Source organism: Drosophila kikkawai, chromosome 2L (genome assembly GCF_030179895.1).
Source record: "Drosophila kikkawai strain 14028-0561.14 chromosome 2L, DkikHiC1v2, whole genome shotgun sequence".
NCBI lineage: Eukaryota > Metazoa > Arthropoda > Insecta > Diptera > Drosophilidae > Drosophila > Drosophila kikkawai.
The window spans coordinates 1,497,427-1,510,793 of record NC_091728.1 but is presented as its reverse complement, the minus strand read 5'-3'; the positions used below and the strand labels follow the sequence as shown (position 1 = coordinate 1,510,793).

The 13,367-nt window shown below is 36.8% G+C and overlaps 1 protein-coding gene across 1 annotated transcript; it reads right to left on the bottom strand.

Moving 5' to 3' along the window:
• Positions 1-8,099: 8,099 nt before the first annotated feature.
• Positions 8,100-11,252, bottom strand: LOC121502386 (protein FAM81A-like). Its single transcript, XM_070283484.1, has 3 exons — positions 10,770-11,252; positions 8,390-8,819; positions 8,100-8,299 (listed from the first exon to the last, which is right to left on the bottom strand). Exons 1-3 carry the CDS (start codon positions 11,250-11,252, stop codon positions 8,100-8,102), a joined length of 1,113 nt encoding a protein of 370 aa, XP_070139585.1.
• Between the last annotated feature and the right edge of the window lie 2,115 nt (positions 11,253-13,367).

The following is a 13,367-nucleotide window of genomic DNA, read 5'->3' as shown; positions in this document are numbered from 1 at the left end:
CTAGCTTGACTAAATCTCCTCGGCTGTTGATGCTTATTTAGAATATTAAAGATCCCGTAAATTTAACTAAGTCCAAATATATTGTTTTGGTTCTACTTTTAAGAACAAGCTTAAACAAAAATTTAACAGAGCCAGAAAATTTTCTCGTTGAACTTTTAAGATGATTTGCTTGTGCATGGCAGGCAATCCTAGAAGGGAGAGAGAGAGTGCGATAGAGATTGTTACTGTACTACTTTAAATACACTCACACTGTTTTATTAATAATAAAGAATACCTAATAATTAATAAAAATAAATTATTATAGTAATTAACATATAAAAATGTTGTAATTATTAATTTTTTTTTTATTTTTTATAATTTCATAAAAAAAAAATAAAACTCAAATATATATTTTATATGCATAAAATATATCAAATATATATATAAAGGCCGCCCAATAATAAATAATAAAAAACAATAATTACAGTAAAATTTATTCCTTTTGATAAATTCATAAAAAAAGAATACACATATATAAACACCAAAATTATTATAAAAAATATTTGCTTAACTAATTATGAAAAAATAAAATAAAATGTGATAATAATTTATTTAATTTAGTAATAAATATTCAAAATAATGAGAGCGCTCGACAACCCTGGCTCAGCTAAAAACACACGCCTCAAAGTAAGCAAAACCAAAAACGAAAAATATGTTCAGCACCAATAAAAACAGCACCAGAACACACCACACACACAAAACAAAAGCACATAAAAGAAAATTGACTGCGAAAATGTGAAACTCTTCATTTGACATCAACCTATAAATGCCATTGTCCTGTCATAACAGTGTTTCTTATTTTACATTTTTATTTTTTATTTAAATGAGCATCTTGGGGCTTGGGTTACCAATATCCAATTGGTTTTTATATTTGCGAAAATATTTAACGTTTGACAAATGAATTTTTGTTCAGCAGAGTTTGGAAATCATACTTTTCTCTCTCAGAGACTCCAGCCTCCTTTAAGCCTTGTCACGCTTCTGCCACATCAAAAGTGGCATTCATTAGCTTTATGCCCATGCCGTCGAGGTTTATGGGTTTTTTCCTAACCCCACCTCCTTTAGCACCAGTGTATGTATGATTTTTAAGCCTCATTGTGAAGGCCCAAAGGTGTTGTTAGTGTTGTGTGCGAGCACACACAGCTCGAGCATAATTTCTAATTAACTTTTTGCTCGAGGTGAGCTACGACGACGACGACGACGATGCGTGGGCAGCGTTAGATCTGGGATCCGCAGTTCCCAGTTCCCTTTAGCACGTCATCATAAAAATGTTTTCCAACACATTTATGCGACGCCTCTTGGGGCAATAAGGAGCGGGGGGGTGTGTGGGGGGAAAATGCGTAACAAATGAAGCAGGGAAAGCTGGAAAAGCTGGGGAAATGTGTAACGAATACCATGGCGGTGCTCAGTGCTTGGGAATGGTTGTAAAAACAGCAGCCAGGACAACGTTGTGCCACCTGTAAGCTCTCTACCCTCCCCCTTGCATTCTTCATCATCTGCCTGTTGTTGTTGTTTTTATGCGTTAAGTCATTAAAATGAAAATTTATTATGCGCACCCCTCAAAGTACGGGGGTAGTAGAAGAAAAAAAACACAAGATGAAGGACAACCAACGGGCGACGAAGACCGCCTATGCGGCGTATACGTAACGTAGCGTCAGGCAACTGGCATATATATCTCATTAAGCCTCGGCCTCGGAATGCTGCTGCTGCTGTTGCTCCTTCTGCCTTCTGCCATAATGAAGCCAATAAAGCTTTTTATCTGGCAGACAACGTGATTTATTTATATGCCTGAGAAATTATACCCCAAAAGCCGCCTTTGATTCCAAATCCATGTGAAGGCGGAGAGCGAAAGAGGATAACAAGAAACCCACATAACTTGAACCGCTCATTAAGGTAACTCTCAGAATTTACGATGCAACAATAATATTCGAGGGTTTTCGTTTAAAGATTAGAGAAAGTTGCATAAACAAAAATATTAATAATTAAGGGGTACTTTGAAAAACAAGTTAAAAGATATTTAATCTTTAAAACATTTATGAAATATTTAATTAAATGTAAATTTTTGACTTGAAGGTACAGATATTTAAGCAAATTAAATAAAAATACTTCAAGGAAATTAAAAATTAAATCAGGGGTTCATGGCTGAATGTGAAAATCTCTTATCAACGGATTCTCTGAATCCCGCGATGGCTTCCGAAGAAGCATCCGGTCCAAGTTGGTTTTGATAAGAGCTATTTATAACGATGATCGTACTCTCTGCGTGCTCGATTATATATATTTCCCAAGGAGGGAAAAAAATATCCCGTCATGTGGAACATTAAGACCACACAATGTTTTATTGACAACAAAAAGTAGCCAAAACTGTTAACTTTAAAAATGTTTCCCAAATTTAATTTGGATACAAAAAGTTAATGATTAGGAAGAAACCAAAGACCACAATTTTAGACAACAATTTGTATTATAATCTGCTAGTTTTATTTTAGTTTTTGGGTGTACATGATTTAATAATATTTAACTTTTTATTCTCAAGTTTCGTTTTTCAAGAATTCAGTTGCATTCAAAATACCGAATTCCAAACCAAATTTCCTCAAATAAATTATTTTACTTTTATTAATAATCCAAACTCGAGGCTGAAACCAAAAGCTTAGATATTGCTGAAAAGTTAGAAAGACTCTTATTTTTAGTAAATTATGGTCAAGGTATTATTATTTTGAAATATATCTTTATTTAAAATTATAATTGTGAATTTAGCTTAGTTTCATTGTCCGCCTTTTTTTTTTTTTTTTTTGGAAAAAAAAATAATGAAATTTTATTTGACTAGTGCACTGATACCTAGATATTTGGCAACTAAACCTAATTGGAAGTTAATTCTATGTTTACAATGCTTTGTTATGGAGGAGTATTAAGTTAAGTTATGTTTACATAATTTGAAATGATTTTCATGTTTTGTCTGATATTTTATGTCAAGATCCTGTCGGGGAGGTCTTGAGGGTGGTGACGTTTAAGTCTTCTCCTGACTCGTGTTCTGTGTTCAGCGGTGGCTAATCTTCTAGCCAGACTATTAGGGTGATTGTTAAGTTTTTCCATGTACTTAGTTGAAATAGTGTGAAGTTTGTCTCCAAGCTTGGGCAAATAAATATTGCTGAAAAGTAAGGAAGACCCCCCTTTTTTAATAAATTAATTGTAAGGAGTTATTATTTTAAAATATAACTTTATTTTAAACGATAAATACGAATTTTACTAAGTTTCATTGTCCGCCTGGCAAATAAAATAAGCTTCATTTGATTCATTACAATCGTAGTCCCCCATTATGCCCTCAGCCAAATAAGCGCAGTTCTCCTTATGGTTTCTGTCGCTTGGTTCTCCCGCAGCCCACTTTAAAAATGGTGCTGGCTTGTACGAGGCCACAGATACGAAGTGCCCCTCATTATCTCGGTCATTAATGCCTAGCCAATATAACCAAACAAGAAGTTTTGGTGTAATGGCGTTGATTTCATCTTCATTGCGAAAGGAGGCTAAGTAACCTCCCATCTCACGACACCTTCTCTCAGCAGTCTCCCAATCCACAAATTCATTTACAATTCTAAAATATCTGTTACCGATTAACTCGAATCCAGGTGGTATGCTAATCGTGGATAAAGCCGGGACTACCACCTTGGGTACATCTATCTTGTTCTGGACTAACTCCAGTTGATTTAGAACCGCCTGAAGTTGGTTTTCAATTTTTCCCTGTACCGCAAGGAGACTTTCGCCCAGTTTAGCCTCCAGTTTGGTTTGCCCCTCCTGTAGTTGTCTTTCCAGCTTATTTTCCACTCCTTGTAGTTGTCCTTCCAGCTTGGCATGCACCTCCTGAAGAAGCTTGGCCTGCACTTCTCCAATTTTCACCTCCAATGTCTCCAGCTTCGATTTGATTTCGTTGTCAGATTCACGGGTGTTCGTGTTCCCTTGATTCTGGGCCTGCACGACGTCGTTTAACAGAGATCGTAGTTCAGGGACACAAATGCTATCGGGACTCGTATCGTTAAATGGGAACATTAAGCCAGGTCGAAGGCTGGTCGCCAAGGATCCATTCCATAGAGTGCAGGCAGCCAGCGCCCAAAGGATGATGGTACCGAAGCTTTGCATCCTTCTACTGGTAGATTGCAAGACCGTGGAAGTTGAAAGTCTCTGGTGAACTAATTCAAGAATTCTTCGAAGACTTTCGAAGAGCCTTCTGGCTTCGGATGGGATTGATAAAGGTTTTATATATGTAGATAAATATATAAAGAAGTCGGCACTCCCTGTGCTCATGATGGTATATGGGCATTTCCACAGAAAGGTCAACCGCGGCCAAAACACTAAAACTTCTCTAAAAATTTTTTTTTCCAACATAGTAACATTAGGAAAAGGCCAATTGATTAAATTTGAAGAGCTTTACCATATTCTAAAACAAATTTCGAAATATTCGAATGCATATTCGCGCAAACACGATTTTTCATTATTTTGATGAAAAACATCATAAAAATGGACCTGTTTTCTTTTGTTAATTACATCCAAACCGAGGCATTATGCTTTGACTGTTGTTTACTAACATCACTAGAAGAATGCAAAAAGTCTAAATAAAATAGATATATGCTCTTCCAATTTACTTATAATAGTTAAAATTACATGCAAAGTATGATGAAAAAATATGTCGCGTGCGACATGTCGCGTGCGAATATGATTAAAATTAAATAAAAAATAAACTACGCTATATTTTTGCGTGTAAATTAAAGCATATGAAAGTGACATTATTGCATCATATTTTAAAATTTGTTTCGTTAAATTAGTCCCTGCCGTTTCGTTGAAATCAGTGTTTAAACAGCTCGCCGCGAAAGTGACTTCTGTTTTTGTCGCGTGCGAATCCTTCAGTTTTTTTTAATTTTCTTAAAATTGAGCAAACTCTCAAAATCAACATTTGCACCAATTATAGTCCTAGACAAGAGCTATAAGTTAACATTTATAAAAATAAAAAAAATTGATGTACCATACTTTTTTTTTTATTTGAATGCGTACGAATGTCGCGTGCGACATTATGGAAATGCCCATATGTAAAATATGTATGGACTTCTGTAGGAGGAGTATATACCATATAGTAAATATAAAAACGTATACACTACACGAAATAATTATTGATTATGACATTATTTAAGCCGCGTGACGTAAATCAGGGGTTCATGGGCATCTTATTAACGGATTCCCGAAAACACGAGATGGCTTCCGAAGAAGCATCTGGTCAAAATTGGAATTGATAAGAGCTATTTAAAACGCTGACTGTATATACATACATACATATATATTTCCCAAGGAGAAGCAAGTAGCATATATATACTGAAAAAAATGTAGCGTCATGCGCAACATAAAAGCCATGATTTAAAAAAAAAAAAAGTAAATAAAAAATAAATAAAAGATTTGTACAAATTCTGCACATTTGTATAAGTGAAAGAAACTGATAAGAAAGAAAACTACATTTTGTTGTTTTATTTAATTTGTAATTACTCAAGATTTAACTCTATAATCTCAAGGTTAATTTTTCAAGTATTCAGTTGGATTCAAAATTCCGAAAATTTCTGAAAAGTAAGAAAGACTCTTATTTTTAGTCAATTATTGTCAAGGTATTATTATTTTAAAATACAACTTTATTAAAAACGATAAATAAAAATTTTGCTAAGTTTCATTGTCCGCCTGGCAAATAAAAAGCGAAGAAACATTACAATCGGTGTCCCACATTTTGCCATCATACAAATTTACGCAATTCTCCTCATGATATAAGTCGCTTGGTTGTTCCTCTTTCCACTTTAAAAATGGTGCTGGCTTGTGCGAGGCCACAGATACGAAGTGGCCCTCATTATCGCGATCATTAATGCCTAGCCAGTAAGCCGGCCAATCAAGTTTTGGTGTAATGGCGTTGATTTCTTCTTCATTTCGAAAGGAGGCTAAGTAACCTCCCATCTTACGACATCTTCTCTCAGCAGTCTCCCAATCTACGAGTTCATTTACAATTATAAAATATCTGGTTTCGATTAGCTCAAAACCTGATGGAATTGTAATCGTGGATGAAGCCGGAACTTCCGCCTTGGGTGCTTGTTGGGGTACGGCCGTCTTATTCGATTTTGCCTGTAATTGACTCCCCTCGGCAGCATCTTTCTTGTCGTTCGACATTGCCTGCAGTTGATTTACAACCGCCTGATGTTGGGCTTCAAGCTTTGTCTGAACCGCAAGAAGGCTTGCTTCGAGTTTGGCTTGGAAGTCCTCTAACTTTGTAAGTATCACCTGTTGTCCTTCCAGCTTGGTCTTTACCGCCAGAAGACTGTCATCCAGTTTAGCCTCCATCTTGGTTTGTTGACTCTCCAGTTTGGTTTCCACTCCTTGTAGTTGTCCTTCCAGCTTGGTATACACCTCCAGAGGTAGCTTGGCCTGCACTTCTTCTATTTTCAGCTCTAATCTCTCCAGCTTCGATTTGATTTCGTTGGCAGCATTACGGGTGTTCGTATTTCCTTTGTTTTGGGCCTTGACAACTTTGTTAAGCCGTGGGCTTAGTTCAGTCAGACAGTAGCTGTCGCATTGATTTTGTTTTGGATCGTCAATGAGGCATATGTAACCCGACTGGTCCTTCGCGAAGGATCCTTGCCACAGGATACAGGCAGCCAGAACCCAAAGACAGAAGAAGGTTCCGAAATTGTGCATTTTTTACTGGAAGATGTTAAGACCGCGGTAGATGAAAGTCTCTAAAGAACTAATTTTCGAATTATTCAAAGACTTTCGAAGAGGCATCGAGCTTAGGCTGGGATTGATAAGAGAGCTTTTTATGAAGATGACGACACAGTCTGTCCACGCATTTCCCAATTTCCGTGTGTATAAATATGTACAAACAAACAGATAGATAGTATATTCCAGGCCACTAGTTAATTCGAGACGCGGAAATATTGTCCGGCTTCGGCTCGTCGGCTATCAGGATGATGGTCTTCCTCAAATATCGGAATGCCTACTTATAATAGTCGAGAGAAATTCGTGTGCAATAATCGGGGATAGAGCCACTTACGGGAAATGTCATTCCATTTGGATTGATCTCCCCTCTTCACCTCTTTTGATGTTCTGGAGGTTCTGGTCTTTCCCAACCTACCAATGGCCACTTCTACCCTCTTCGCTAAATAGCCTGAGCGATCCCATTTCATAAATGCTACCCTACATGAAGAAACAATGCCAGCTGTGCTCACTTTTATTTGTTTGACCTTATACATATATATATTAATTCTTTTTGAAATTCGCATTTAGCAAAAAAAAGTAAAGCTTGTAGCTAAGAGATTTGTTTAAGCAGCGTGACGTAAAACAGAGGTTCAAGAGTGAAGGTGAAAGTCTCTTATCAACGAATTCGATTCCCAAAATCACGCGATGGCTTCCAAAGAAAAATCCGATCCAAGTTGGGATTGATAAGAGCTATTTATAACGATGACCGCAATCTCTGGGTGCTCTTTTTTTCTAAGGAGAAGTACCTAAGTAGCATATATACACTGAAAAAAATGTCCCGTCATGTTGAACATTAAGACCATACAATGTTTTATTGACAACAAAATTTAGCCAGAACTGTAAAATTCAGCTAATTGTTTTAATTTATATTTTAGGTGTACGTGAGTACATAAATGTAGAGGTGATTCTCCAATATCGTATGAAACATTTTTACTTTTGTACAACATTTGCGTTCAAAATAAAGGAAACTGACAAGAAGAAAAGCTATCTTTTGTTGTTTGGTTTTATTTTTATTTACTCAAGATTTAACTTTTTATTCTCAAGTTTCGTTTTGAAGGATTCATTTGGATTCAGAATACCGTATTTCAAGACATTTTCCTGTTAATAAATAATTTAAATTTTAATAATAATCTAAGCTCGATGATTGAACCAGAGGATCATAAAATCCTTGTAAAACAAACTTGTATCAAATAAATATAGCTGAAAAGTAATGAAGACCCCCCTTTTTTAATAAATGAATTGTAAGGAGTTATAATTTTAAAATATATCTTTATTTAAAACAATAAATGTGAATGTTGCTAAATTTCATTGTCCGCCTGGCAAATAAAATATAAGTTACCACTGCAGGCGTCGTCCCACATTCTGCCACCAACCAAAAAGACGCAGTTCTCCACATGACCTTTGTCGTTTGGTTCATCCTCATCCCACTTTAAAAATGGTGCTGGCTTTTGTGAGGCCACAGATACAAAGTGTCCCTCATTCTCTTGATCATTAATGCCTAGCCAAAACATCCCATTACCTATGCTATTAATTAGTTTTAGTCTAATAGCGTTAAACTCTTCTTCATTTTGAAAGGAGGCTAAGTAACCTCCCATCTCACGACACCTTCTCTCAGCAGTCTCCCAATTCTCTTCTTCAATTACAATTCTAAAATATCTGTTGCCGATTAGCTCGAATCCAGGTGGTATACTAATCGTGGATAAAGCCGGGACTACGACCTTGGGTACATCTATTTTGTTCTGGACTAACTGCAGTTGATTTAGAACCGCCTGAAGTTGGTTTTCAATATTTCCCTGTACCGCAAGGAGCTTTTCACCCAGTTTAGCCTCCAGTTTGGTTTGCCCCTCCTGTAGTTGTTTTTCTAGACCTTGTAGTCGTCCTTCCAGCTTATTTTCCACTCCTTGTAGTTGTCCTTCCAGCTTAAAATGCACCTCCTGAAGTTGGCTTTTCACGTCCAGTGCCTTCAGCTTCGATTTGATTTCGTTGACAGCATCGCAGACGTTCCCTTGGTTCTGGGTCTGCACAACGTCGTTTAACAGAGATCGTAGTTCAGGGAGACAAATGCTATCGGACTGATTGGGACTCATATCGTCAAGTAGGAATATATAGCCAGACCGAAGGCTCGACGCCAAGGATCCATTCCATAGAGTGCAGGCGGCCAGCGCCCAAAGGAAGAAGATCCCAAAGTTGCGCATCCTTTTACCAGGAGATTGTAAGACCGGGAAAGTTAAAAGTCTCTGGTGAACTGACTCTCGAATTATTCAAAGACTTTCGAAGAGGCATCTGGCTTCGGCTGGGATTGATAAGAGCTTTATATACATACACAAATATATAGAGAAGATGGCACTCTCTGTGCTCGTGGAGGTCTACGCAAAATATGTATGGACTTATGTAGGAGGAGTAAATAGTAAATATAAAAAATTATACACAACAAAAAAAATCATTGATTAAGACTTTATTTATTTCTCTTGATTAAATAGCTATTTGAATGAATCTTTGCAGATAGATTTCTTTATATTGCAGTGAGTATAGAAGTCGGAAGGGGCTAGATCGAACGACTATATCATATACAAAGCTGCCATAAGAATTTTGGTTATATTTTATACAAATCGAACCCAAATGCCATATAACAACCATAGGAACGATCGGAGTCCCGAAGCTAGCTTCATTTCTAGATTTAAAATTTGATTGCCTAAAAAATTATATTCATATAAATATAAAAAATTGTTTTTAAGAGAAAACATACAAAATTCCAAACAAAATTGACGTATTATTATTATTATTATTATTTGTTTAGCTGAAAAAGGTGTAGTTTGTAGCTAAGAGCTCTGTATAAGCAGCGTGACGTAAATGAGGGGTTCATGGGTGAAGGTGAAAGTCTCTTATCGAGGGATTCCCGAAAACATGCGATGGCTTCCGAAGCAGCAGCCGGCCAAAATTGGAATTGATAAGAGCTATTTTTGACGCTGACCGCATTCTATGTAATTCTATTTATGATTCTTAGGTACTTCTGCTTCTATGTGTATATAATAGAAGCAGAAGTACCTAAGAATCATAAATACACTGCAAAAAGTACCCCTCTGTGTGGAACTATGAAGACAATACGTTGTTTAAAAAGAAGATTGAACTGTTATTCAAGAAAATAATTACCGATTGGGATTTGTTTGCAATTAATTATTGGTTTTAAAGGACCTTAATTGTGTTATGTGTATTAATAATTAAGTCTTTAGAAAATTCTCAATAAATAATATAATTGTATTCGGCTCGCTTTCATTAATTTTTTCGGAGTGTACACGAGTACATACATGTTTACTAAAAAAAAACTTTTTTACTATATTTTTTTTTTTTAATCAGGATTTACCCAAGATTTAATTGATTAAATAAATTTCATGCATTACAATCCAAATTCGATGATTAAACCAGAAGCCCAAATAATTCTGCTCAAGCCTTTATCAAATAAATATTGCTGAAATGTCAGGAAGACCCTTTTTTTGTTAGTAAGTTATAAGCAAGGGTATTATTATTTTAAAATATTACTTTATTTATAACAATAAATGCGAGTTATACTAAGTTTCTTTGTCCGCCTGGCAAATAAAATAAACGGCATCTGTTTTACAATCGATGTCACTCATTTCGCCATTATACCAATAGACGCAGTTTTGCTCATGGTTTGTGTCGTCTGGTTCTCCCCTAGCCCACTTTAAAAATGGTGCTGGCTTTTGTGAGGCCACAGATACGTAGTGGCCCTCATTCTCTTGATCATTAATGCCTAGCCAATAGTCATAATCACCATGTCTTGGTCTAATGGCATTACTTTCTTCTTCATTTCGAAAGGAGGCTAAGTAACCTCCCATCTCACGACATCTTCTCTCAGCAGTCTCCCAATTCACTTCTTCTTTTACAATTTGAAAATATCTGGTACCGATTAGCTCAAAACCAGATTGTATTGTAATCGCATGGACTGCCACCTTTGCAGCATCCATTTTGTTCGACATTGCCTGCAGTTGATTAACAACCGCCTGAAGTTGGTTCTCAAGCTTTGCCTGAACCGCAAGAAGGCTTCCTTCGAGTTTTGCTTGGGAGACCTTCAACTTGGTCAGTACCACCTGTTGTCCTTCCAGCTTGGTCTTCACCGCAAGCAGACTGTCTTCTAGTTTGGCCTCCATATTGGCATGTTGGCCCTCCAGTTTGCTTTGCACCTCCTGAAGTAGCTTGTCCTGCGTTTTTTCTATTTTCACCTCCAATCTCTCCAGCTTTTTGTTTCCTTCGTTCTGGGCTTTGACGACTTCGCTAAGCCGTGAGCTCAGTTCTGTCAGACAAATGCTGTCGTATTGATTTTGTTTTGGATCCTCAATTAGGCAAATGTAACCCGACTGGCCCTTCGCGAAGAATCCTTGCCACAGGATACACGCGGCCAGCGCCCAAATGAAGAGGATACCAAAGTTATGCATCCTTTTACTAGGAAACTGTAATACCGCAGAAGTTGAATGTGTTTTGTGAACTGATTCCCAAATTACTCAAAGTCTTTCGAAGAGGCATCGAGCTTAGGCTGGGATTGATAAGAGCTATGTACAAAGACGACGGAACTCTATGTGCTGGTAATGTACGTATGTTTTCAAATTTCTGTGTGCATAGAATTAGAGGTCGTATACGACAACAAAATTTGGAATTCTTCTATGAAATCTCTCCATTCGTTGAATGGAATACGGCAGCTAATATATGTATAAAACAAAATAGATCAGATAGGAGGCCTGTAATACATATGGACATGGTTAAATCCACTCTGCTGGTAAGGCTGATCAAAAATAAATACTGTATAAGGTCGGAGATACCTTCTAATGACTTTTAAATATTTACAGTCTTGCTTGGCGCTAAACTATTATACCCATCTGTACTCATTTATATTTATAGGGTATACAAATCTAATCTAAAAGCAAGTAAATGACTTTAGTAAGCAGTAGCAAGCAACTTTGGCCGTATGTTCTCCGCTCTCATTAAACTTGGCTCCAGGATAACTAATAGCAATTACATGTTGCCCCCAGCGGAAGTCCTTAATTTGTCAATCCCTGTGTGTGTGTATGGGTGTGCGTGTGCAAGCCAACTATCACGAGCAAGTTTGTCAAGTGAAATTTATGCGAGAGCAGTAATTGAAGCGGAAATCCACAAGCAGCACTAGCAGAAAAGAGGGAGCTGAATCTAATAATTTACTTTATTTGCACCTTTGAAGAGTCGCCCTTCCCTTCTACCCGATAGCAGCTGTGGGCAAAAACTTTTACACGTACACATGCCATCAGCGAAATGGAAAAAGTTTCGCTTTCTCTCACAGGAAAAGTGCGGGAAGAGCCTCGATTTCCTGCTCATCAAGGCGAGCAAATTAAGAAAATTATCATGCATCGTTCCTAGGCGACGCATCCATCTCTGTTCCGTTCAGCCCAGAATCCAATTAAACATAAAAATAAAATAAATTGTGACATTTTCCAATTAGCGGAGCTTCGAATAGTTGCTGGGAGGGGTGGGGGTTAGAAAGAAAGATGAGCCTGCTGACAACATGTGTCATGCCTCCTCTGTGGGTCCTTGACTCCCATACCAATCCTGTCAAGACAAATGCCGGCACCGAGATGTCTATCGCCTGGGAATCGCAGGGCTGGGAGTCCCGGTTGGATTTGGGGGGTACAAGCACCCGAAGATGGGGCTTCTGAGGTCGAGGAGGGGGCTAATTAATGGCATCACAAGCCCAACAACAGTAACAAATAGAAATTAGACAGTACTCGAAATTGTAATACCCATTATAATTAAATTTTAGACGGGAAAAATTAGTTTTAAATTATTTAGAAATAAAGTAGGCATTTTTTATATTAATTTAAATTGTAATTAAATATTTATGTTTTTAAAAATCTCCACAAAGTTATTCAGATTATGAAAAAGGCTTATTTTAAAAAAGAAAAACTAGACTCAGACAAAAAAGATCGATATATCTATAAAAAAAGATATATTTTAATATTAATCGTTGCAATAAATCGTTATTTTCTTAAATATATTGGTTACATTTTTAAATATTTTTTTTAATAATTTAAAAAAAAACTTCCTATACTGTTACGATATTTTTCTATATTTAAAATTTTTATAATATTTATTTATACAATTTCACAAGATTTTTTAAAATAATTCTGATAACGATATTGTTTGTTATATTTAAATATATAAATCGAACAATCTAAAGCTGTTCCGAGGTCTAATATACCCAGGAACTTGAGCCTCTACTAGATCAGCACAAGAGATCTAAAGAGCTGGCGGCAAGCGACGTTCTCATCGGTCCAACTAGCTGCAAATTACAAATGAGTTCGACACAAGAGATACAACACCCAGACACATACACAAGAAGAAAGATTCGAATGTGAAAATAATTGCCAAAAATAACAGTGAATTTATTTATGCTTGACTACTTCAGCTGCGACTGCGGCAATTGGCACTGGCACTGGCACTGAGTTTTTATGATTTTGGCCAGAGACGACTCCAGCTCCAGCTCCATCTCCAGCTCCATCTCCAGCTCCATCTCCATCTCCAGT